Genomic DNA, 26805 nt, shown 5'->3' with positions numbered 1-26805 from the left:
ACTTGAGCCCCAAGAAGTTCATAAGTTACTCAAAGGAAGGAGTTTCTGGTTAACTCACAGCTTTCTTCCGGTGGTGGGTGAAAGACTCACATTTCTCCCATATTATGGCTCCATCAACCCTTCACACTTCAGAGTCCTCTGCTCCTGGCCAACTGAGAACTCACCAGAGCTCCAAAACCGACATGACTTCCGGTCACCTTCCAATGATAGAAACCACTCATGGGGCCATACCTGGATGCAAGGGAGCCTGGGAGATGTAGTCTTTGGTTAGGCAGCCATCTTCGAGTGTGAACGCACAATAATAAAAGGAGATCCTGAATTTTGGGTGAACAAATGGGCTCTTGGGTTAGGTTAATGCTCTCCAAACTTGCTTTTTTTCCTCTATAATATGAATGTAACACGATTATCTCAGAAGATTCTCGGGAAGCTTACTTAAGTGGGTGAAAGATAAAACCCTTAGCAAGTACCAGATACATGATAGTGCTTATCAAATATTACCTTCCCATCCCACTTTCCTTTTAACTAGTGGAAATGAGATTTGTCTGAAGGTGTTGATCATCTCTGCTTTTCATATCTTCCTCTTTTCCTCTCTCAGCCCTTTTCTGGTTTTCCTCCCTTTCTTTCTCATTCCCACCTCTGTAGTACCTTTATCTTTTAAAATATATATTTGAGTTAATTTTAGAAAGAGAGGAAGGGAGAGAAAGAGAGAAACATCCATGGGCTGCCTCCTGCAACCCCGGCATATGCCCTGACTGGTGTATGGGATGGTGCTCAACCCTCTGAGCCACACCGGCTGGGCCTTTGTAGTATTTTAATACCTCGGGACTTCGTGGCTGCCTCCCTGAGCACCTCCTTTGCCATCCCCATCACCCAGGATGCAAAGTGGATTAACTGCCACTTGGGGCCAGCCCCTCATTAGCGAGAGGAGCAATGCCAGCTTTCTAGACGGGACAAGTTACCAAGCTGCACCCCATCCTCTCTGCAGCCATAAAAAAGGCAAGCCAGACAGCTCTTGACCTCATCCCCACACACCTGCCAGAGAGAGGGGAGCTCCATGCCAGGGCTCCCGGATTTGCCCGGAGGATAATAACAAGTGTTAAATGAACAGGAGTCAAAACATTCCAAAGCACCATGCGTTCAGCAGCAGCCTCCTTCCCTGCCGATCTTTGATTTTAGCGCTGCCAATATGCTAATGCACAGCATGCATCTCTCAGCGCGGCCATGATCCCCCTTCATCCTTTCCCAAGCTTGTTTGGCAGGGAAACTCCTTCTGTTGAGCATCCCCTGGGCCTGTGAGTGATGGGATTGCAGCTCAATAACGAAGATGACAGAACGGAGCGCATCTTCACTTAGCTGTGTGGCAACAGGCTCGCTAGGAAAATTTATTACTGTATGTTTATTTTTTTAACACTCATTCCCCCTCTTACATTGCTATGATTGCTAGGCTTCAGAGCCCCTTTCAGGTTATGTCCGATGCAAGAATAGTGGCGGGGCTGATGGAAATGGATGTTTTTATTCGCTCATTAAATATTTATCAAGTTCCTGTGATGTGCCAGACGTTTCTTTACAGCGAGAGACTAATTTTTATTTATTTTACTTCTCTGTTTTAATCTCAGAGGCTAGCTTATGAACACAGACCCTTTAGTTTAGACCAAGGGTTTGAACCAGGGTGATTCTGCCCCCCAGGGGACATCCAGCAAGGCCTGGAGACCTATGTTGTTGTCACAGATGGGAAGGATGCTATTGGCATCCAGTGGATAGAAGCCCGGGCTATTGCTAAACATCCCATAATGCACTTGACAGCTCTTCAAAACAACGAATTACCGAGCCCCGGACGTCAGCAGTGGTGAGGTTGAAACTCGGACTTGGGGGAAAAACATCTTTAACAGCCATCACTACTGCATGAGCCTGCAGGGGTCAGCTCAGTGGCACAAATGGCTCCCTCATTGGACATACTCTGCCCTGTCTCGAAGGGTCAATGCTGCCTGGACCAGCCGATGGCTGCCCCTGGATACTCAGGATGCAATGCACTCAGGTGGCCAGCTCTCCCCAGTTTTCAAACCAGGAATCCACATCTGAAAGTGAAAATACTGACCTTTTCTCTGCTGGCAGCTCATTGGAGTACTTTTAATACTTTGCCAGTCAAACAGAATACATCTGGAAATGTGATGTAGACAGGCCACAAGTTTGCAACCTCCCGGAACCCTTGGGGTGCCTTCCTAGCATTGAGCTAACCACGGCTGGGTATGTTAAACAATGCCGGCCCACATTTCCTGGGTTTGGTCTTCAGACTGATTCTAGCCTTCCTAGCTAACATTTAGTGAGCACTTACCGGGGACCAGAACCTCCTCAAAGCATTCAAAACACGCTAACTCATTTTATCTTTACAACAACCCAGGGGGCAGGTGCGGTGTTCTCTCCAGTTTTAAAGACAAATGTGCTCAGAGAGACTACACAATTTTCCCAAGGTAACACAGCAAATGGCAGTCCCGGGATTTGCCCCCAGGCAGTCTGGCTCCAGAGCCTGTTATTGATTGCTAAGCCAATCTGCCTGTGAAAGATGCTACATCTCCGTATTCTACACGGGGACACTTGCAAGGGACACGCACCCCTAGCTTGTCAGCCAACTAGGCAAGTAGCAGTCCACCACTGGGGTTCACCTGCATTCCCCGGGGTGCACAGACCTCAGTCCCTCCATCTAAAGCAGTGGCTCTCCGCTGGGGGTGATTCTGCTCCTTGGGGCATGTTCTGCAATGTCTGGAGACATTTCTGGTTGTCACAAATGGGGGGCACTACTGGCATCTAGTGGGTAGAGACTAGAGATGCCGCTAAAAACCACACAGGACCAACCCCCACAACAAAGGAATACCCAGCCCCGAGTGCCAATGGTTCTGAGGCTGAGCAGCTCATCTAATCAAAACACTTGGCTGGAAACTCCTGCAACAAGAGGCCACCTGCAGAATATTCCAGGTGGTTCTGTCCGTTTCTCTAGAACCTTCTTTTCTCTCCCCACATCATTTTCTCCTTTTGCCCTCAAATGTCATCATCATCTCATGTCACTGTGCTAAATGTCCACACTGAGTAAAAATCTCCTAACACAACTCCTCTATGTCAGCAACAGCAGAACACATAAGACATGGAAAGATTAGCAATAGCCAACAGGAAAATGAGCATTAAAATACAAAGTAAATCCTGGAGATTCGACCATAATTATCAACTACACGCCTGGAATGTGAATGTTCTCTTCTGGCGGCCCCAAACCATAATTGTGCTCCGTGCCCACACGCGTCAGACTCCGATGGCCACGCACACCGTCTCTGCTAAACACACACGTGACTGCGCCAATTTCATAAAATGATTTTTAATAGAAAAGTACAAGATACGAACAAAAATAAATAATCTTTATCTCATTTCTAGCCCAGCAAATTGTACACTGCATAGAAAACTGGCCTAAGATGCAATTTTCCTCGCTCCTCTTTTGCTTTTGAAATACTGAGACAGCATTTGAATTAAAACTTCTTGATTCAAATGGATACATTTTTGTCTTTAAAAAATCATACCCAAGCTTTCATCATCCCATATCCATTTTTTTTAAAGTTGGCTAACAAGACGAGGTTTCCCTGAAATAAAATATCATCCAATCATCAGATTTAAGCGTAAAGTTCGTATGAACAGGTAAATTGAAGATCCTTTTACTAAGTTGTAATTCCCGCATTGCTGAGTGTTTCCTGTTTTAAAAACTCATTTCATCATCTTACTTCCGAAATATGGAATTTGGTTTTTCACCATCCCATAGAGAAAGGGAAGATTAAAAAAAAAAAATACTTTCTAAAAAAATAAATATTTTAAAAGTACCGTTTACAGTGATAAAGCAGTATTTTAGACCTATGCCTGGTGCATATTTGCATTACATCCGTGCTTCAAGTTCCAAGTACCTTCTCCATGTCTCTCTCTCCTTCTATTGAAACCACTCAGACTTTGGGGGCTGTTTTTGCTAATGATCTCTTGGAGTCTGCCAGTACCAAACAGCTTCTCGTTTGGAGCAGTTATCCTGCGAGAGTGTCACATTGGATCATTCCAGTGGCTTGCTGAATGGTTTGCAAAAACCAATTGAAACTTGGTATTGGCAAAATTGTCTGGGCCAAGGGTTTGGGTCGGCTTCTAAAATATATCCAGTCAAGAAGGTCAGCAGCGAACAGATAAACTGAACCAAAACTTATAGCAGTCTTCCTCTTACGTGAGTCCATAATCACTACTTTGAACACGGCTCTGCTTGCTGCTGCCTATATATAATGTTTTTTTTTGTTGTTGTTGTTGTTAATTTTCCCTGTATTGGGAAGATCTTGAATGCGTTCCAGGATGCGAAGGGAGAAAAAAAAATATGCTGACACTCCTAAATCAAGTATATGTTTTTGCAATAAAGAACACTGGTCAATATACAACTGAGGAAAAACTGAAACAGATGTGAGGCCTAGAACCACAAGTGTTTGAATTTGCCCAGAAATGCTATTTTAAACACTCTATATGTTGGTCTACTGTTTTTTTGTGGAATAATGCATTCTTGGCATCCTTAAAAGGCTTCAATATGTTACAAGGTTATCCAGAAAGAAAAGGAAAAAAAAAAAAGCAAAGGGCTAACGTATCAATCTGGGCAGCGCTGGCCAGACTTCAGCGTGCCCCTTTGGAAAGCACGAGAACCCGTATTAATTGCACTTCACACAGCGAGCCTTTAGTTTCCCATGAGTTTTCATTCTCTGCAGACTGAGGCTTGCTTTTCATGGAATGGCTTTCAAAGGGGAACAGAGACACTCAAAAAGTCCACAGTAACTTCAACTAGCGAGGTGCAATCCTGGCAGTGGTAAACACAGAGACCCTTCCGGGGTCTGAAACGCTGGTCCTGGGGAAAAACATGTGTCTTTCCATCCTCCAAGATGCTACAACAGCAACTCGCTCTACAACAATTAAGTTATATGCATAATGCTAAAAGAATGCGAGCAATCCTATACCCAGCTTGGCGCCATCTGCTTGACTTTTTGAGGGACATATATAGGAAAAGAGAATTCCCCTCTTGTTCTGTTACATATAGAAATCATTTGAAGCTTCCAAATAGTTTGGCTTTTGGTAAAAAAAAAAAAAAAAAATTCTGCTCTTCTGTTATGCTAGCATGTAGTCACCCTAACCTCTCCCTCATGGTTTCTCAAAAAATCTCCACATGAATTATCTGAACGACAACTGAAGCCACTTACCAATATACAAGTAACATTTTATTTTATATTCTATCTTCCATTTGGCGTAAGCCTTTTGATGTTTGTTTTTTTTAAAACCAGTGAAATATACAAATCACGCAAGACAGAAATATGTACATTAAAAGTACAGAATAAAGGCCATAGAAGATATACATAATATCTGGATGACAAGTAGAATATTTTACATTAAATAGTTTCTTTTAAAAACTAGGATTGTTAAACTTAACTCTCTTCATAAACATGAATCGCTAAGAAGGAACAAAATCTGGTTTAGCAAATAAAAACGTCATGGTTTTTGTATAATAAAAACCAAAAAAGTGACATTTCAAACTAATTAGTGCTTTTTAACTTCAAGATCTTTTGCTTGCAAGTCACTGCAACTGAGGGGAAGTGAATATCCTTGTGCAATAAATTAAGAGCCACATATGGCTGAGGTGATGTGAAGGCCACCGAGCCTATGATGGCTGTAAGAGATGTGTACCTTTCCAAACTCCTTAAATCCTGCAAGTCTGAGAGAAGAACACGCTGGATGGCACTTTGTGGAAAGAGTTGTCTATGTCATAAGCTGGATTTTCCTTAGGGACTCAACTAGGTACTACAAATCTACCAGGCACCAGTTTCTGCTCTGCAGAACGAATGAAGGAGAGAGAAATGACGACTATGCTTTCTAGTTTCGAATCTCTCTTCATTTCCAAGACTATGACGAATGAGTAATGCCCTTTCAGGAAAGTGTACAGAAATGGAGGCTGCAGAAGAGGGAAGGGGCAGGGAGGGAGAGAAAAGAAATCTTCAAACCAACACCCATGTCAGGGAGGAAGACCTTCCAGATGCCTCAGACCCGAGGCTGCTTAGTGATGCTCAAGGTGGTGTCACGCCAGGGCCACTGCCCACGCTCAACTCGAAAACCCCTTGTTAGAATCCCAATGGGTAGCAACAAAGGACAACCATGTTCTAGACCGAGAAACAACCCCGGAGGAACATGTAATTCTAAACCACTGGCTGCACTGATATATTTATATTTATATATACATATGTATGTATATATGTGTGTGTGTGTGTTATGTACAAGAAACTGAGATATCAGGCACCATTAGACCACATTCCTCCCCTCCCTTATACATCCAACTGCTCAGGTCCAGTAGGAACAGTTTAGGGTTTGCCTGCAGTGTCCTAGGAAAAGCTCCAGTGCAGAGCCGACACACTGCAACACCCCTGTGGACTCCATCAGCCAAGGAATGTCATGAAAACATGAAACTACTGCTCCTCAGAATCCAAGTTTTGGGGGAGAAAAAATCCCTAAGTAGAAACTGTTTTGCAAGCGGAGCTCCTAATGGTTCGTTTCCTATCCTGCAACCCAAGGGGACCCAGTGGAGCCGCCTGTGGACACGGAACGGCCTCACCTCCTCAGCGGGGCGAGGAGGGCACAGGCCGGGCTCGGGGTCAAGTGGGAGGTGGGTCGGGTCTCCCTCGTCCCCTGCGAACAGGCGCTCTGCTCTGGTGCAGCGCTGAGCGGCATTCAGTTACCTTGGTGTTTGGGCGGAAGGTCTGTGAATGGAATCCATTTATTATTTTGATTATTATCATTTATTAACCAAGTGTCCCTAAGAAAATTACAGTATATTTTCCTTTAGATTCAAGCCAACCTCCCCCGCCCCCTCTCCAAACAAAACGCCTACAACCCAGAGTCATTCGGGGGATGCTTTCCCAATCTGATAGCCTAATTCCTGTAACAGCTTCAAATCAGTCTTCATATAGGAGTTTTTAAGGTTTTTTCCCCCCTTTCTGAGGCTTTCCTCCCTGCTCCCCAAGTTTCAGTAGCTGTTAGAACGGGACCATCTGTGCATGGAATGTCGGAGAAGCATGAGATCCATGATAGACTTTTTTTTTTCTTTGAGGGAAATGAAATTCGTTTTAAATCACCATTTTGACAATGTTTCAGGCTGGTAGCCCCTGGAGAGAGGGGAGGGGGCCTCATTCTGCTTATTTGTTTGTTTGTTTCTCAAGACCTTTCGCCAGAGCATTTTGGTCACTGAGGCTGAATGGAGCACAGACTTGGGCCAACCCCTTCCAGCTGGACGCTCCCTGCCCTGCCCAACCCCGAGGCTGACAGAAAAAAACATATTTCCTTTACCCTCTGGATGTGCACACAGCTAAGTCAGGGTCTGTGTTATCTCCCCCTCCTCCGACACCGTCAAAAGAAGTCTTACCTTTTCAAAAAGATCCACAAAATAAATATTTTCTTGGTTCCCACCCTCCATTACTGCCAAATAATAATTATAATATTAATAATAAACCACAGAGTTCTTAGATGGGAACAGGAAAAAGAAAAAAATGGTTCCGGCTGCAATTCTCGGGGGGTGTGTGGGGGAATAGAACAATATTAAAAAAAAAAAAAAAAAAACCAAGAATCACTGTACTTTCTATAAATAAGTGGGTCCTGGGTCCTGGGAACGGGGCTGGGTGGCAGGCGAGCGGCGGGCGCCCACTATTTGCACACGAACTGGTCCACGATCTCCGTGCACTTCTTGCACTTGACGTAGCAGCACCAGTGGAACTTGCAGTGGCAGCGCTCGGTCTGCACGGTCTTGAACTGGTCGTAGCCGCGGCCGCAGCACATGAGCTCGCAGCCGTCCATGCCCTCGGACGTCTTGTTGCACAGGCGGCCCTGCGTGCCCAGCGAGCCCGTGCTCTCGTTGCGCACGCAGTAGTCGGGGCTGGGGTCGATGTACACCAGGTCCTGCGTGGTGGGCGAGTTGAAGCGGCTGTTCACCTGCACCAGCTTGCCCCGCCCGTTGAGCCGCATGGCCGCCGCGCTGTCGTACTTCTCCTTCAGGGCGTCGCCCACCTTGCGGAAGTCGGCCAGCTGCAGCCAGCACGTCTTGAGGCTGCAGGAGCCGGACACCCCGTGGCACTTGCAGGCCACGTCGGCCAGGTTGTACACTGTCTGTGGGGACATGGGACAGTCAGTTTACAAACGCCTGGAGGAGGGAGGCCGGGCACAGGCAGGGCTCTGTGATCGAAGCTCCCCTCCACCTTCTAGCGGGAGCCACGGCCCCCCCTAACCTAGAGGCGCGGCTGCTTCCTCCTCATTCTCCACTACCCAAAGTCTGTGTCCCTTTCTTTAGAACTGGGGTGGGGACCCTTTGTTCTGCTATGGGCCATGTGGCTATTTATTATAACATCACCGGCAGGCCATACAACAGTGTCCACTGCTCTATTTGGTCAAACATTGAGTTAACTTGCCCCTCGCAGGGCCAGAGCGAAGGATTCCGGAGGCCTTAGCCGGCCCCTGGGCCGGGACTTTCCCCACCCCTGTTCTAAACAGTCAACAAAATAAATACGTTCTTAGCCCCTCGTTATTACACATCATCATCATAAACAACCACAGCTCTTTAACGTGAGCAGGAAGCATGGGTCCCCGCTGCCTCTGTTTTGTCGGGGAAACAACATGAGCAGCAACGAATGCAGCCCGAACAAGGCTCTTCCCCGAGCTGGTGCGCAGCTCTCTACCTGCGCCACCTGGACTAATCCCCACCACCAGCCCGTGAGGGCAGGGCCATGACCGCTCCCATTTCACAGAGGAGGAAAACGAGGCCCGGAGAGGTGAGTGGCTTATGGGAAGCAGGGGTCCCAGGATTTGAACCCAGGTAGTTGGGCTCCAAAGCTCATGCTCAGTGACTTGCCTTTGGGTACCCAGCTGATGAAGGGGTACGGCAGGGAGGGGTCCGGCCCAGGTGGGATTAGGGCTGAGACCTTGGCTCACTGTGACTTTTCGTGCCCTGTACCACGCACTGGATGAAGAGCCTGTCCATGCTTTTCTCTCATTGAATCCTCCCAGCAGTGTGATCACACAGGCTGGGGGAGATGGTGACACAGGGGCACAGAGAGGGGAAGTGGCCTGCGCAGGTCACCCAGCCAGAGAGTGGGAGAATGGAGCCCGGATCTCAGATCTTCTCCCTCCTGCTTCCCAAACCATCCTTACCCCCCTCCCTCCACTGCCTAGGCTAAGAGCACCCGCCTGGACCCGGGCAGACCTGGGTTCTCTCCTGCCTCTGCCTCTGAATTCAAGCTACGGGCGTCCCCTCTCCGAGCCTCCACTTCCCATGTGTGTAGGGGGCTGTGGCGGCACCGGCCTCACAGCACTGTCGTCAGGATAAAATTAGCGGGTGCAAGGAAAGTACGCAGCGGGCAGGGGGGACGCAGTAAATCTGATCTTTCTCCAGGGTAACAAGGGCATGGCATCGGGGCCCTTCCCAATCGCCTTGGCCTCGGGTCTGGCCTCAGAGCACGGTGCCCAGCAGTCTGGGAGGTGGCGGCTGCCTATTTATAGCCCTGATGGCCCACAGTGCTGGACCCGTTACCCCCAGAGTCCAAGTGCTGTTGGCAGGAGCCTGGAGGCTGGAGTGAGTGAGAAGGCTGCTTCCACCCGGCACAGCCACGACCTTCCTCCAGGGCACATGTGTCAAACACAAGGCCCGCGGGCCAAATCCAGCCCGCCAGGCCTTGCAATGTGGCCCGCACCGCGCTGTCATCACTGCACTCCGCTGTCAGTTTATGACATTGTCAGTTTATGACTGTTCAGTAAACCATTCGGCCCGCGATTTAGGCTGGATTTTAGATTTTGGCCCCTTCTCTGATTGAGTTCGACACCCCTACTCCAGGGGGTCTGCAGGGGCTTTCTTAAAAAGGGGGCCAGAGCAGATCCCCTGGGCATAAAGAAGTTCAGGCGCAGCTAGTCTAAGGAAGGGTTTTGCAAACATATTTAACCTTCACTCCCCCGTGAGGAAAATAAAAGGCTATGTCCTGAGGAGATGCTAACGGGGTTTCCTGGCCCAGGGTCCAAATTCCCTGCCCCACCCCCACCATCCTGGAGAAAAGCTGTCTTCTGTGTAACCTCATCCGCCAGGATGCACGCTCAGCTCACTGCTTGCATTAGAAAGCTTATGGCAGGGGGAGAATCCCTCGATATTAAAAAATGCAGAAGTTAAGTGAAATTACAATATTAAAGGTACTTTTCCAATTCTGCAAAATTCCCTCCCTTCGCTTGGAAATCCCTTGGCCTGTTCTCCTTGGTTGCTAAGCCCCTGAGGACTTTTGGACATGGGAGAAGCATAGGGAATCTTCAAAGAGGGATGAAAGCACCCGATATGGGCAGAACGGCAGCCACATCTCTGTCCCAAGGGCATGTCCTATCTGAGGTGCTGGGCCCCGAGAGAGTCAAGGTGTGTGTCTCTGATGAGCACAAGATCAAGGCCTCTGAGCTCCCAGATCTCTCTGGTTGACATGCCCGTGGCACAGCCTTGGATGAGCCACCCTGGGGAGGGAGAGTTCAGACACCCTACGGTGGACAACCTGAAGCAGGAGGGGCCACGCTCCCTCTGGAGCAATTATCTGACCCCTCGGGGCAGCACAGGTGGAAATCTGCGGAGTTCATCAAATCTGAGTAGACAGGATAGCTGGAATGGTCGTCTTCTACTTCTAATGTTTAATTTTTACCAAGCACTTCACTACTGGCCAGCACTAAAGGAAGACCTTCGGTGGAACCAGAGGAAGTTGTTATTTTGTAGGTAAGAGAGAGTCACGCACTGGTATTTCACATGGTTCCACCTGCTACGTGACCCCCGTTAGTGCTCAAGATAAGTCCAAGCTAATGCCATGGCCATTGAACAGATGTGGAAGTGTGGCAACCGAGGCTCAGAAACAGAAAGGTACAGGATTTTAGATTTCACTCTTTCCAAAAGCTATATCCCTTCATCCCTAAGCTGTGATGCATGAGTTCAATTAAGAAAAAAGAAAAAAGAAGCCGGAACCGGTTTTGCTCAATGGATAGAGTGTCGGCTTGGGGACTGAAGGGACCCGGGTTCGATTCCGGTCAAGGGCATGTACCTTGGTTGCGGGCATATCCCCAGTGGGGGGTGTGCCAGAGGCAGCTGATCAATGACTCTCTCTCATCGATGTTTCTAACTCTCTATCTCTCTCCCTTCCTCTTTGTACAAAATCAATAAAAAAAGAAAAAGAAAAAAAAAGAAAATGAAAAAAGAAAAAAGAAAAAAAGGCATAAAGCACCTGGTTTATATCTCACTCCATTAATTCTCTTCCACAGCCATGAAGTGTTTCTCTAGGCCTCAGTTTCCCAATCTCTAAAATGGGGGTGTGCAGCCAAAGGGTCCTAAGGCTCCTTCCTTCCTTTCAGTTTTGGATATTTTACTTTGTGATTAACTGCCCTCCTCCTCACCCCACAATACAGAAGGGTGAAATCTCCGACCAGAAAGTCCCTGGCACCTACCTTTCCCAGGGGCTCTGTGAAAAAAAATTATGACCCTGGTTTTCGATGCTGCCAAAGAGAAGTTTTCACCCCTTCATTTTAGAGCAGCCAGTAAGTGCCATGTGCTTCCCCGCAGGGAAAAAGGGGTCCTTTTAACTATTGTGGACAAGCATTTCATGTCCCCACCAGCGGAAGGAGGGAGCAGAATGGGGACACTCAGGAGGGCTTACAGATTCGGTCCCCTCTGGATACTTTTGAGTGGCTCTCTCATCCCTCCAGAAGCACCCCCAATTGGCCTGATGATCAGACTAGAAAAAGGCTGTAGTTTTCCTATAAAAGTTCTCTCTCTCTCTCCCTCTCTCTAAGCTTTCACTACATCAAGCTTGCTCTCTAATGACATAGGCAAGAGAAAGAAAGGTAAGTCCTGAGACTGGGGTGAGGGTTTCTGAGCTGGGCACTTTACTGGATAAAGAACTCCCTCTCCCCAAGGTAAGCCCAGCCACAGATCAGTGCCAGGGGGGAGGGTAAACACTGCTAACTCTTTTACTTCCAAGCGGGGCTGGCCTGTGGCCCTGGGGACCAATTAAAGGGGCAGACAAAGCTCTTCCTCAGGCTCCTGCAGAAGCACCTTGGCTGGAGGGGGCCCAGGTAGCACCGACCCCCACTGTGCCCCTCTCCAGAGAGGCCTGAGGTCTTGGGGTGAGCTTGGGGAGTGGGAGAGAGCAGGAGGAAGGGGAAGAGGAAAAAAGACCAACAGGGAGAGAGGGAAGGAGACCAGAAAAGACAAAGGGGTTTGGAGACAGACTGGAAAACAGAGATGCAGAGTGACAAGAGACAGGAACCCATAGAGAGGCAGAGGGAGGGGCAGAGAGGCCAGAAGAGGCCGGGCTTGGCTGGGGGGTGTGGACCCACGGGCAGGCACTCACCCTGCGGCCGGCCTCGTTGTTGTGCAGGTTCATGAGGATGCGCGCGCTCTCGTAGGAGCCTTTGGCGTGGATGCGCTCCCGCTCGCGCGCGTCCACGAACTCCTTGGCGAAGCGGTAGCCGTAGTCGATGTTGTCGCCGCAGCCGCCCCACAGCCAGTCCCGGGGCAGGTCCTTGGGGCGCGCGGCGCGGCTGCAGCCGCAGGTGGACAGCTCGCCCTCGCGGCAGGCGCGGCTCATGGCGTTCACCACCCCCGCGGCGCTCACCGCGTACGTGAAGGCCGTCTCGCGGCTGCCTGCGGGCGAGGACGGGGTCACCGGGGCTGCGGGGGATCCCCAACTCACCACAGCCCCCCACTCCCCTCAGCTCCCCCACTCCCCGCATCCCCCCCACTCCCCGCAGCACCCCCCACTCCCTGCAGCACCCGGCCCGGAGGATGTGGGCGGGGATGCTGCGGAGATGCTCCTACAGTGCTGCCCCTGGACAGGGACCACGGAGCGCCCCATCCCATACTCTCAGGCCCCGCGCCCCCCCCCCCGGGGGGGGAATAATAACAAATAACAATAACAAATAATGGAGCAGCAACAAATAACAAAGGAGTGGCACGTCCCTGAGCTCTTGCCTTTCAGAGCCAAAGGCGGGATTCTAGGCAGTGCTGGCCTGATTTTCTCTCCAACCCTTTTTTAAAATATTGGAAACTTCTTATTTCCAAAAAATGCACAAGAAAGGAGTCATTGAGGGGGAACTCAGAATCTGGGTAGACTTCCTCACATGTATTTTAGTGTTTGTATTATTTTCACGTGGCGGGCGCGCGGCAGCTGCCAGGCTCCGGGCCTCGGAAAGTTTGAGGCCCCCGGGGATGGCAGCCACAGCGGGAGCCACTGCAGCAGCCACCCTGCGGCCATGCCGGTTCTAGCTCCAGTCCCCTCCTCCTGCTGCTTGTCGCTCGGCCCTTTCCAGCACTGAGTGTGTCCCAGGATGATGCTCCAGGCTTTCCCAAGGGACATTGTTCAAACCCATCCCCAGCCGGTTCTCAGGGAGCCACTTCTCTTTGAATCCCACACTGCCTTGACTGATGCTTCTCATGGAGGTGAGCGTCTACTATGAAAACAGCCTGCCACCCCATACCTCAGTGTTAGAATATGACAGCAAGAAGGCAAAAGCACAATCTCATGGGAAAGACAAAAAAAAAGCTTATTCCGCCCCAAGTCTTGTAATGAATATACAAACCTGAAACGAGTTTCCCCTTCCCCAAAGCTTGTCAAGACTGTCTCCACACACACACACACACACACACACACACACACACACACACACACCGTGAAACAGGGGCCCTGTTTGTCAGGAGAAAAATGGAGGTCATCATCTCCACTTGTGCGTGAGGACATTTCTATACCTCACAGAAGCCACTTCATAAAAGCTGCACTATGAGGGAGAAAGGGTTAACACCAGCAGGCCAGCTGAAGCTGGGTCTGGGGGAGGGGGGATGGGGATGAGGGAGGCTCAGTTTCCTCAACTATAAAATCAGAGTATTGAACTAGAAACCCGGGGGGAGCCCCCTCTGACACTAGAATCCCTGTATCAGAATCAGTTTCTCCTGGCACAGCAAGTGCTGGCTGACTGTTTTGTGAGGAGCAGAGAGGGGCGGCCATACAACTCAGCCCCAAGCAGAAGGGTCCCTCTGCAGGGGGACAGCTGTGCCAATTCAAGGACCCATCCTTTTCCTGGGACGTCTGCTCCCACTGGATCCATGGCCATTTCTGACCCCACCCCCACCCCTTCCAGGAATGGCGATGGTTCCCATTTACCACAGACCTTCCCTCCCACATTTTTAAAAATGAATAACTTGAGGCGTGTGCTGGTGGTTGGCGGGAGGATCCAGAAAGTTCCTGTGGGGTGTGACATCTATCTTGCTGGAATTAGTGAGGCAGAGAGCATGGGAGGGAGTGGAGAGAAACGAGGAGGGAAGATAGATCCTGGGGAGTTATTTAAGGATGAGCACATAATGCAGAAAACGCTGTGGTCCTGGCTGGGAGGCTGATGGAATAAAGAGGTAGCTAGAGGACGAGGAGATAAACAATCCTTCAGAGATAGGGAAAATCAGACCCTGTCTTGTGAGTACACAAAGCATAAAAGGTCTTTTATACCAAACACAATCATGCTGCTTGTTTCAGAAGTCTATCTTGAGCATTTCCTTTTTTTTTTTTTTTTTTTTTTTTTGCCCCATAATACGAACCTGGTCGAAGTCTGCGCTAATTGGTCACCGCAGGGGAAATGGTGGGCTTGAAACGGGCTCCTTGGCGAATAGCCTGTGGCTACCGTCCTCCAGAATGGAATGCTGCTGCTTCTCCTGGCTTTCCCTCCCTGTGAACCCACCTCCCCTCCCAGCCTCACACTCCTTAAAAATGGTGCCTTCCCGACGTGGCTTTTCACAGCGTGGAGACAAAGAAGGGACGGAGACAAAGGCTGGGAGAAAGGGGGGCTTGATGAAAAATGAGCAAGTTCCCCAAAGGAAGAGAGGCCCTTCCCCAGGCGATTGTGTACAGTGCCTCCCGGGCCCTAGAAAAATGAGTTGGGGAGGGGGTTGGAAGTGGCAGCCCTGGGTTTCTCAGACACGGGCCCCATCACAGGGTCAGATTCTCATGGACAAGAATGGCTCTCCATGTCCCCGATGCCCCAAGTACTTTGGAGCAGGCGCGCGGACACACACACACACACACACACACACACACACACACCTTTCATTCTTAAAGGTGTTCTGGACTTCCCCTCCCAAGGTACCCTTAAAGGGACAAGGGAAAACGAAGTCACTTTCCCACTGATGGGTTTGGGTCTATGTTCCTCTTCCACCAAAAGCTATTCTGTTTTTTCTTCTCTCGAAATATATTTTAAATTTGAAAGAGAGAGGAGAGAGGAGAGAGGAGAGAGGAGAGAGGAGAGAGAGAGCGCACTAGCTCTCTGTTGGTGCTACCAACAGCAGCTTTCTGCCCTGAGACCCCAGGCACCTGGGGAACTGTTGGCAAGGGAGACGGGCACTTCCCAGAACAGCAGCTGACTGGGAGATCCTATCTAGGAGGGCTCCCTCAGAGGCCGTCCCACCCACTTCCCGTGGGCCCAGACAGACAGTACCATGCAGCCAGGACCAGAGAATGTACTCGCACGGGACAATTAAATATAGGCCTTTGTACCAAGGGTTCTGCTTGTTCCCCGAGGAAGCAGGCTCTTTGAATCTTGGACCACATTTTAAATAAATCTCCAGCAGAACTCAAATCCACTTAGCAAATGATAGCTTATTCTGAACATGTTGGCCCAAAACAGGCTGCATATGAAGACAAGGAGAGGACCTTAAATCAAAGCTGTGTTCCAGGGACTACACAGAAAAACAGTTCCAACTGCTGTTTCCCTGACTGGTTACCATCAGAGGGGTGTGATTTTTTTTTTCTAACTCATATTCTTGTGAAAAATGAAAAAGTGGCCCCACCGTAGGAGAGGAAGGCCGTACAGGGGCGCTCTATAAGCAGATATAAGGGGTTGGGAGAAGGCTGACAGCAGGCCATTCTGCTATCACTTTAAAAAGAAGTGTTTAGTTCGCCCACAATATCCAAATGCAGGGGAACGGAATCTCCACCACACCCCGTTACCTACAGAAGGCAGCCTATATTCAGGGAAGACTGTGTCTCTGAGACTGCACTCCCAACTCCTGATCCAGCATATACATTAGCACATTTTAATCATTAACAGGAAGGACAAAGCCTAGGAGACTCTGCAGGCTGGGGCTTCAGACCATTTTCCCATTCAATTAGAGGACTGGCTTCCAGACCTGTATTATTTTAGTTTATGAAGCCGCTTGGCTCAAACATCCACCCACAACTCCTTTTTGTTCTCAATGAATGCACTTTTCAGGGTTTTTGAAAAAAAAGCATTTTAGCCATCCGTGACGGATATTAAGCCAACTTTTTATCTTCAGGCAGTATAAACAGTTAATTGCTTTGATAGATGGCTTCTTATTTTAGGAGTTACTGCAGTCATATTAATTATAAGGGCTTGTTTTGCATACAAGAAAAGAGGCCTAAAATATTCACACCAGAAGACGCACAGGGGACCTGGTCTGTCAGACAGTACCCTGTGCTATGAAACCAAACCAGAGGCAAGCCCATGTTTCCAATTCTTTGCCCTTTGTCCAGTTCTAATGCCATGGCCTCTCTGAATGGAACAAGTTCAACAACATATTTAAAATGAAGAATCGGATTGTGAATGATACAATTAAACTTTTTTTTTTTTTGAAGTTGCTAGGTTGAGGTCTGAATGAAGGATGTGCTTTTATATCAATTGCCAAAATCGCAAATGTGAATGGGACCATTTCTAATGAATGTTCTTTCAGGGATTGAAAAGAAAGCCTTTAACCTATAGATCTCTATAGCCTCAGGGACTATCTATATTAGGAAAATCAGAACCTGATTCATTTCCAACACATTCTGAAAGGAATGACAACTTTTAGTTTGCTGCTTGGGCCATTTGACTTGCGGCTTAAGTTAGAAAACTATTAACAGTTAAAGGAGTTTTGGAGCTTAAGAGAGTATGACTGACTCAGCTTTCCTCTTCTACTTTTGAGAAACCAAAACAAGTGTGCTGCTTCTGTTGTAACCAAAATGTTTCTTAGAGAAATTACACATTCAGAAAAAAACAATGGCGTCTTAGATGCTCCCCTCCTGATTGGGTGACGGAAGTCCAGAAGGTTAAAAAAAAAAAAAAGAGTGTGGGAAAAGGAATTAACGCAGGTAGCAATAAGGAAATAAGGACACAAATCCCCAAGCCACTATTCTGCTGTAAGATTCCCTGGGATCAGGCTGCTCAGTAAACAGGAAAGGCGTTTTCCAAGAGAAAGGTTCATTTACATATATATATATATATTTAAAAATAGGTGACGCGGTCTCCTACCTATCTGCATAACCCTGCCAAACACAGAGGTGTTGTCCACAGTGCTGCAGTTCCACCGCCGGTGCCGGAACTGGTACTGGCATTCCTTGATGCCCGTCTTCGCGCCTTCACCAATGTACTGCATGTGGTCCTGGTACAAGTGGCAGAGCTTCTTCTGTCCTTGAGAGAGTCCTGCCAGCTGGCTGCAGAGAGGCTGCGCTCCTATGATATATACTTCTGACATCTGAACAGGGTTATTCATACCTAGCGACCTGGGAAGGGGTGGGGGGAGATGTGCCTTTAAGATTTACGTGAACTCTCGAGGTGGGCCCCCAGAAAGCATGTCAGCGAGACTTAGGTCTAAGCACACAGATGCTTTTCTCTCCTGCTTGTCCTCATGACAAAGTATGAGAAGGGCCTCATAAGACTCCTCTGTTTCAGCTCTACTCAGAAAACGGAGGTATTGTGTAGTCCCCATCCCGCCATCTGGCCCCTCCGAGGCTTTACCTCCCGTTTGCCCCCACGCCTGCCGTCTACCTGAACCAGTGTTTCCCAAACCCACTCAGAAAAGAGGGAAACAGCGGTTTCAGGGACACATCTCTGACCTCAGAGAAAGTGACTCACTCACGTTGCCCCACAAATCGGACTGATCTGCCTTGAAAAAAAAAAAACACGCACGAGTGCCGAGGAAAGGAGACCCAATTAGACACGGGTGGCAGCTAGCAGTTCCTTCGGACCGATGGAAGAACAGTGGGACAAGTATATAGACCGGGAGAAACTCCACCTCGCTCTGGACAGCTTAAAAGGGCTCCTTATATATGATTGTGAAGGACCCAAGGCAGGGTATCCAGTGAACAGCAGTCATGTTTGACAGTCAGAAAAACACTGCTCATTCACAGGGAAAAATATCCAGAGCGCCATCAGAAATGATCCTCTGGAAAGACTGCAGCCTGTCGGCGAGGGCCCTGCCAGGGAGAAACCTCTCACTCAGGGACATGGGACTACTTCAAGTTCACCTTTTCTCCACCGAATCTCGAGCCAAGTACTTCAGCTGTCTTCCTAGAACTCTCCCTGCAGTAGACCCTGAAGGTTCATAACCTCTAGGGACAGAAAAATAAAAGTTGGAACTCACTTTTACTACAAGTAAAATGTCTAACTAGGGTCCCAGTGAGGAGAGCAGGGGCCTTTGGTCCCCTTTTATTCTGCGATGTCCTACAAGCACACATCTGAACATGGGCCTCACAGAAACAGGTCTCGGTTTGTAAGTTCTGATTCCCTAGGGAGCTAAAGATCAGCTTTACAATATTAGCCACTTGAAAGAAAATCCCTATTCAAAAATACATGTAAATAAAAAAAATGGATAGGTGTCTTAGATATCAATAAATGCACCCAAATTCATGTTTTAGCTTTAAATATGGCAGCAGCATACACATGTATCTTTAAAAAAAATAAAATAAAATAATAAAAGATGCACATAGAATGAACTTACCACCAAGAATTGGCTTCTATTACAACCTGGGCGAAGGAGAAAAATATGGCCAAAGCCATGAGGAAGAACGTGGGAGACATGGCACTTCCAGCCGACCCCAGAGCAACTCCCGGCCTTGATATTCCAGTGGGCTTCTGGAGAGGGAAGAAAGGAGCAGATGTTTATTGCCTCCCAGATAATTCTCAAGCACACAAGTTTAAACAACGGGAAGCATCCGGGCCTCTCTTAGGTTGACTGCGGATGGACTGCGCCTCTCCTCCGTGTGAGCTGTTTGATGAGAAGATACAGGCAGTTTCTTTCTCTCCCCCCCCCCCCAAATTAATCCACCCACGCAACCTCACCAGGAAATCTGATTTCTCTGGGCTCCTGCGCGCGGGGCACGAACATGTCTCACTGCTGTGGAGTCAAAGCCCGGGTGCCAGGCGCTGCCTCCTTCCTGCTCGCCCGCTGCTGGTGTCCCGCACCCCCTCGCCCCCCTCCAGTCCCCGCAGCGCTGGGTCCCTCCGTGGGAATTCACTGGGAACCCCGCCGCCGCCGCCCCCCGAGTCTTCCCTCTCCCCGACCTGGGCCGAGCAACAAGTGGAGCCGGAATTCATTCCAAGGGCGAGGGCAGCGCGGAGGAGAGTGGAGCGGAGCGCGCCGCGGCGGCCGGGAGGGAGGAGGCGGGGTGGCCGGCGCGGGGGTGGGGGTGGGGGTGGGGGCAGGACGCGGGAGGGAAGGGCAGGGGGTGGGGGGCGAGGCCCGGGGGAGCGGCGCGCGAGAAAGTGCCCAGCTGGGAACTGCAGCTCGGAATTAACATCGTATGTTTCCTAATCAGTTTACGGGCCGCTTTGGGCGAAGCCACTTCCAGAAGGGGGATGGGGATGGGGGTGGAGGGGGGGCAGCCTGGTTTTCCTCTGGACGCTCCTCAGCCAGATTGGAGCTGGAGGAAGGAGATGGGGGGCACAGGAATCAAAGAGAGAGACACAGATCTGCTCCCCCAACCAAGGAATCCAGAAAGCAGGGCGCTCCCTGGGGCTCAGCGGGCTCTAGCGTCAGGATGGCACCAAAAGGAAAGAGGGATCTGGGTCCCGTTGTACTGGGACAGGACCCCTTCCCTGCTCTCCCCACATCCTCCTCCAAGTTCTTTTCCACTCTCCCTCCGACCTCACTCCGGGCGGCTGCCTAGGGGCAGGGGGAAAGGGAGCCGAGGGGCACTCCAGCTTCCTCTGGTCCCGGGCTGGCTTTGTCCACCGCTTCGCCATCGCGGCACCGGGAGCCGGCCTGTGAACACCGCCACCCCGCCCTCCAGCCCAAACTAAGACTCGGCTGGGTCCGTTCTGAACAGCGAGGGCGCAGCGGAGGCCAGAGCTGCTTCCATCCAGGGAGCCCCCCGACGGCGCCAGAGACGCGCAGGCCCGCGCCGCCGCGGAGACCCGGACTCCAGGGCGCACGGCGCCTGGCGGCGAAGGTTCCAGGCTTCCAGAATGTCGGGGCAGGGGCGGCCTCCGAAGCTTCGGCTGCCCTTCCTCCTTCCTCCCCACCGGTGACTTCTCCACCTGCAGGCGGATGTGGGGCAGGGCGGCGGCGGCTGCGGGTGGGAGGAGCAGGTTTCCAGAGTCCCTTTTCCATCTCTGATCAGTGTAACCCGGACGCGCTTCGCCTCCCCCGCTCCCCCGGGGACCCCCTTCCCCAGGAAAAGGCTCGGGGAGCCTCTTTCAGGAGACAAAGGGGCCTGGCCAGGACCCTTCGCCACAGAAGGGACTGAGGGGACCTGGGCAGCTTTGGGAACACGAAGATGCTCAGAAGCTCGCCCAAGGCCTTTGCCGGCCAGCCGGCCGCCCCTCTGGCCCGGACACCTGGGGGCGGGGGGCTTCTTGGAGAGGAAATGCTTATGTGGGCCCAGGTGCCCGCTACCCGGGGCCCCAGCGCCCGTGGCACAGGGGTCCCCAAAGCGCTTCTAAGCTGGGGGCGCATCCCAGAGAGGAGAAAGCCTGGGTTTCCCGGCCGTGGAGAGAAGTCTCTCCTCCCCACCCCCACCCCCACCCCCCGCCCGGAGTGTCAGGTTTCCGCCGGGGGAGGGGGTGGGCTGCGCGGGCTGCCTTCGCGCGGCCCCTGATGCGGAGCCGGCTCTCCCTCCCCATAGGCAGGCGGCCGAGGCCGCGCACACACGCTCCGGCACAATCACACTCACACGCACGCACGGCCATGCACTCACACGCGTGCACACACATGCACGGGCTCCGGTGTGTGCCTCCCAGACGGCGGCGCTGGTCGCCGCGGGCCCCGCGCGCTTTCCCGGGCCTGCGCCTCCCGCCGGGCGGGGCGCGCGGGGCGGGGCGCGGGCGGCGGAGAAATTGATAACAGATTCGGCGGATTACAGGGGATCTCTTTGTTAGAGGGGAAGCCACACAAACCGAGCCCACTCTGGGCCGCCGACGACCCCGGGAAAAGTCCACCTAGTCCCAGAGCTGGGGCCAAAGGGTAGTGTGGGTCCCTGGGTCTCTCTCTGCCAGCCGGGTCTCCCCTGCGCCAGGCTGGGGGTTCAGCCAAAGGTATCCCCAAGGGGATCCGCTGGAGAGCCGGGCGAGTCGCGTCGCCACTTAACCCCGCGCGCGCTTGCCCGGAAACACCTTGGCCCTCTTCCCCATCCCAACCCCGAGCAACCCAGAGAAGGCCCCACGAGTTTGAACTATTTAAGGAACCTACCGCGAACTCCCTAATACATACATACATACATACATACATACATCGCCTCTGTTGGGTAAACACCCCGCCTTGTTTACGAGGAGCTCTGATCCGAAAAGACAGCACCATAGGAGACCTCTCCGGAGGTGACCCGAGCGAGGGAGAATCCAAACTTCTAGGCAGAAGCTGGGTTTATCCAGAATGGACTAAAGGTTTTCAAAAGCTTTCGGAGCCCGGGAAAGCTGGCTTTGCAGGGACCTCGGAACCTGTTCCCCGTGTGGGATGGGAAGGAGGGTGTGTTGGAGAGTTTCAAGCGCAGGAGGGGGGAGGAGGTTGGGGGGTGAGAGCGTTAGCGCGCCCTTGTTTCCAGCCCAGAGCAGCTCATCGTGGCGGCTGCACGTCCTGTCCCTCCTCCAAAGCTTCCGCGTTAGATTAAAGGTGTTCCTAACCCTTCTTGTCCATTGGGTTGCGGGCAGGGAGTGATAGGAGGTGACAGAGGGGAAACCATCAAGCTGTTTGGAAAACGTGCCACGGAAAAAGCACCGCAGAGCACTCGCAAACCTCCCAGAGCCCTCCGCCCTCCGACCCCCCAAAAGAAAGTCCACAAAGGCAGGGCGAACAACCCCACCCTGGCTCCTCCGTCTGGGCATGCCCTTCCACCGGGCTCTTTGCCTCCAGCTCCCCCCCACCCCCCACCCCCGCCCGCAAGTCTCTGGAAGTGGAAAGGGAGTGGATGAGGGAGACCAACTTGGAGGAATGAGTTTGACCTGGACTCGCGGTGTGGAAAGGGGTAGGACACTCCAAGAATCACAGCTCTTGGTGGGAAGTAAGCCTTGTTTTCCCCACTGCGATCTCTCCCCAAAGCAAGGAGAAAGATGGAGAACAGTGCGGGAGGAAAGCCGGACTGTTGTGCTGGGCTGTCCTGCTTCAGGAACGCGGAGAGGAGTGGGAGGGGAGGGGAGGATGAGCCGGTCAAGGCTGAGAGGAGGTCCGCTCCGGGGGAGCAAACAAGGAGCCAGCGCTCCCCCATGCCTCCGGCCTGGCTGCAGGGATGTATCCAAAGCGCTGTGGCGGGATGGGGGTGGGGGGGGTGGGGGGTGGAGGGGGCTTTTGGAGCCCAAATCCTTGCAGGTAACGTGAGCAGCCTGTGCTCGCCCTGACGCAAAGCCAACAGCAGGTTCAGTAGCAAAGAGTCTCCAAGGGAGGAATAGTAGCCAAGCCCCTAGTTCTGTCTGTTCCCTGCCCTCCGCCGTCCACCCCTGGGACAAGGCTCTCAGACCGACCGCAACCCCCTCCACACACACACACACCCCACTCCTACCTTCTCACACGGAATGTCTAACTCTCACCAGGGGCTCTCAACTTTATCCAGAGGAAGAGCAGAGTCCGGTGGCAGGAGAGAGAAAATGAAACATCAGTTCAACCCCCGCCGCCACCTCCCTTCGGAGGCAGATTCCTCTGCGCTTTTTAATAGACAAGAAACTGAGGCCCAGAGAGAGCAACACTTGTCCTGGATTACGGAGAAAACTGGCTAGAGCGCCAAGACGACCAGACCCGAGGCCTCCTAGAGGGCAAGGCTCTCGCTCCAGCCAGCGCCTTGGAGAAGAGGTACCCACTCAGGCTCCACCCGCCCTGGAGCCCGGTTCGCTGGGTCGTGCCCTTGGCCTCTTGCGCATCGCGGGGGCGGCGCAGGGCGGCGGGCCCTCGGGGGGCCCAGGCGCGGCCCTCCCCGGAGAGGGTGGGCTAGAGTGCGCGCAGCCAGAGGTGGGAGCTGCTGCGAACCCACTCGCCCCACGGAACTGGAACGGAGGTGTCCTACCTCGAGGCGGCCAACAGGGGGCAGCCGGCACCGCGCGGCGGGGAAGAAAGGACTGCGGGCAGAGCCGAGCTCCTGGCGCGCGGCGCTAACCCCTTGTGCACTGGAGCGCTCCAACGAGGGGAGGGGAATGGCAGGAGCGCCTTGGGTCGGCCTTTCGGAGGGAAGGGAGGGCGGGTTCTCCTTTGTGGGGCGGTGCGGGACCGGCCGAGGCTATCTACCCAAGAAGACCCAAAAACAACTGACCTTTTTCCTTCTCCCACACACGCAGGACACAACCTCACACGCTCGGACACACAATCCTGCTGCCTCTCCCTCCATCGCTGGCGCGCTCTCCGCATTGCCCTCAAGGAACTCCCCGGGCTGCGGCCCGTCTAGAAACCGAGTCTCCGCGTCTGGCCTTGCGGAGAGCGTTAGCGGCGGGGCAAGGGCCCCGGAGGTGCGATCGCACCGCTGGCTACAGGCACCTTCCAAACAGCGAGGTGTCCATGTAAAGAAAGGCGAGAGGAGAAGGGGCCCCGCGCCGGATGACTAGGTTTAGAAAGTAAAACAAGGCCGCGGGGGTCTCCCGGGTAGCGGGTTTAAAAATAAATAAATAAATAACCTTTGGGGGAGGATTTGCTTGCTTTTAGGAAACCTCCTCATTCCAACTTCAACCTTATTTTCTAGAAAACTGAACATGGGAGAGATCACACACACACAAATGGGAAGGATGGGAGCTTGGAGGGCAGAGAGAGAGGAAAAGGGACTCGAAAAGGAGCAAGTTGGATGGCAGGAAAGAAATGTGAACTTTTCTTAAAAGTGAACTCTCGGTGACCCTCGGAGTGTGTGACTCGGCTTTCACATACAACTGACAATTAAAACAAACAAGGGCTCACAAACTGCCCCCTGCCTGCTCTCCCCCAGCGCGGACGCCCAAATGCTTCCAAAGGGCCCGGCGGGGTCCGCGCAGGGGGCCTGGGCGCGCTCTCCCCGCGGACCAGGATGAGAGCCGCCGCCGCCGGCCCTCCCCGCGCCGGCCCCGCCGCCGAGTGCCCGGCTCCCCCGGTGGCGGCTAATCATGCTAATAACGCGACCCCGCTCCCCAAGCCGGGGTGCGCACTGGCCCCCCGCCAGCCACTCTTAAAGGCACAGGGCCTGCATGCAGCACCAGGGCTCCCTGGCCCGGACGGGCTCTGCAGCCTGGCCTCTGGCTGCAGAGGGCGAGGGGTGCGCTTCTCGGGAGCAGCTGGCCCCCTAGTCTGGCTGCCCAGCCTCCCCGCCAAGGAGGCCACTTCCCCTTGCTGAGCCCTGGCCCACACACCTCCTCGGTGCCCGCGCCGTGGGCACTTGGCAAATATTTGTTGAATTGAATCATGATCCTGTGACTGAAATACACATAGTAAAGTACACTCGAGTTTCTCGGGGCCAAAGGGGAGCGAGTCCTCTGTGAACCGCAGTGTTTTTTCTGCCTTGGCTCTTGCCAGCCTTTTCTCCAAAAGTCGAAAAGGTTTGCAGAATGCTTGGTGAGACCAGAAGAGGTCTCGGGGAGACAGAAGTAGTGAGCAAGGAATGGGGGGGGTGGGGGGAGGCAAGGGTAGGGGTCCCCGCCAGCCCCGCGGGAGGGAGTTCTAGTCTCTGAAGGCGAAAGGAGAAAGAGAGGAATAGAAAGAGGTAGGTGGGGTTTGGGAGGAGGGGGATTCAGTTAACTTACATAAGAAAAAAAAAAGGAAAGGTAAAAAAAAAAAAAAAGTGGCGATCGAGCATCGGAAGAGCAAAGAACACCTACCTTCATGGCGAGGGGGTGGGGGCCCGAAGAGGAAGTCGCCACCGGAGCCAGGGCAGCGGAGAAATCCAAGCGGGGCGGCTGATTAAGCCCGGGGGGGGCCGATCCGATGCCGAGCTGCGGGCTCCCTCTGGGCGCGTCCCGAAGGCGCGGGGAGTCGGGGCTGGAGCAGTTCCTGGAGCCCAGGTCCAGGGGCTCGAGCCTGGGCGGCGCTGGGGTGCGCCCGGGGTCCGAGGGGGCGCGGGAGCCCGGCGGCCCGCGGCAGAGACAGGGCCGGGCCGGGGCGCAGCGAGGGAGCCGCGGGTCCGGCGAGGGCGCGCAGGCGACTGCTCCGCGGCGAGGCGCTCCCTCTCCAACGTCCATCAGCGACGGCGGTAATTAGGGCTTTCCAACCCCAAATGTGGGCGTGATTGTGCAAAAGACTTTACAACAAATAATAAAAAAAAAAAATTCTTCACAAGAGGGTTTAAAAAAAAAATGCCCCGCTACTCAACTATGGCCTGAGGCGAAAGGGGGGGGGGTGATCCGCGCGCCCAGGTGCCCCCGGTTCATTCACACCACGGATTCTGCAAACTCCGGGCGGCTCACGCCCTCCTGGTCTCCAGCTCCTCCTCTCTAAGTCTGTGGCCGAAAAGTCTGCTTCCAGGCGCTGATCCTGGGGCCGCGAGTGTGCGGACGTCTGTGTACACACAGACACACACCCAAACACACTCACACACACACTCACACACTCCGCAGCGCTGGGGCCCCAGCACAATCAGGCGCGCACGGTTTTCTCTCCGGGAGATGCCGCTGAGAACGCACCAGTCGCCATCCGAGCTGCTGCAAGAGTCAGCGCCAACTTTTGTCCTTTCATTTTAGGGTTTGGCAGAAAAGGGAGCGCAGACATGGGTAGCCGTTCCCCCCGGACGTTCGTTCTGCCTGTGCGGTGCGGTGGTTTCGGGGGGCGATCGCCCCCAGGGGAGACACGGGCGGCTCTCCCCTCCCCACCCCCTTCTTTCTCTCTTCGGGTGAATCCCCCCTCGATCCCCCGCCTTTTCCAGGGCGAAGGGCGATGCGGAGCGAGGGCACCAAGGGCGTGGGGCTGGGGAGGGCGCGGGGCTCCGCGGCGGCCGATCAGCTCCGGAGGTCCATGGCCGGCGCCCGGGCCCGAGGGGCGGGAGAGCGGGCGGCGGGCGGGCGAGGGCCCCGCGGCGGCGGCGGCGGGAGGCGCTGGCTCGGCGCGGCCGCTCGGAGCCGGGCTCGGGGAGGCGGCGGCGTCGTCGGTCGCGGGGCGCGCGGCAGCCCTTCCCCACGATCGCCGCGATCGATCCTGAGCCCCGCAGGCGGGCAGGCTGACCGGCCGCCGCGACCGAGTCCCCCCCACCCGCCCCCGGCCCTTCTGGCCAACTGCCGCGCTCTCACCCTCCCTCTCCGCACTCCTTTCCCCTGCTGTTCTCGGAGAAGAAGAAGAAGAAAAAAAAAATTTTTTTTTTAAGTTGCAGAACCAAAGGCTGCTGAAAAGAGAGAGAGGGAGAGGGGGGGTGTTAGGGGGAGAGAAAAAACTCAACTTTGCCTATGCGCATGCGTGCTGAGGCCGGCCTATGACAAACTCCGCAGGATTTTTAAAGCCGTACCACGGGCTGGGGTGCAGGGGGGCGGGATGCAATCCCTGCTGGAGCCCCCTTCTCCGGGCTCCCCATCCCCCAGGCATCTGCTGAGAGAGAGAGGTCCGCT

The 26805-nt window shown here is 53.0% G+C and overlaps 1 protein-coding gene across 7 annotated transcripts; it reads right to left on the bottom strand.

Annotated features, from left to right (window-relative positions):
* Window positions 1-4531: 4531 nt before the first annotated feature.
* WNT5A (Wnt family member 5A) lies at window positions 4532-26082 on the bottom strand. Of its 7 annotated transcripts, none has more exons than XM_084901855.1 (5): window positions 25093-26082; window positions 18842-18975; window positions 17374-17624; window positions 12438-12730; window positions 4532-8190 (listed from the first exon to the last, which is right to left on the bottom strand). In XM_084901855.1, the coding sequence occupies exons 1-5, from the start codon at window positions 25450-25452 to the stop codon at window positions 7732-7734; spliced, it is 1497 nt and encodes a 498-aa protein (XP_084757981.1). In that variant the 5' UTR covers window positions 25453-26082; the 3' UTR covers window positions 4532-7731. The 7 variants fall into 7 exon arrangements, with proteins under 7 accessions (XP_084757981.1, XP_084757987.1, XP_084757983.1 ...); XM_084901861.1 differs by lacking the exon at window positions 25093-26082 and adding an exon at window positions 23328-23450; XM_084901857.1 differs by lacking the exon at window positions 25093-26082 and adding an exon at window positions 22830-22980.
* Window positions 26083-26805: the final 723 nt, after the last annotated feature.

The sequence above is a fragment of the Pipistrellus hanaki genome (genome assembly GCF_964339955.1).
Source record: "Pipistrellus hanaki genome assembly, chromosome: 13".
NCBI lineage: Eukaryota > Metazoa > Chordata > Mammalia > Chiroptera > Vespertilionidae > Pipistrellus > Pipistrellus hanaki.
Note: the sequence above shows the minus strand (reverse complement) of the source record. Positions and strands in the feature narration are given on the sequence as shown.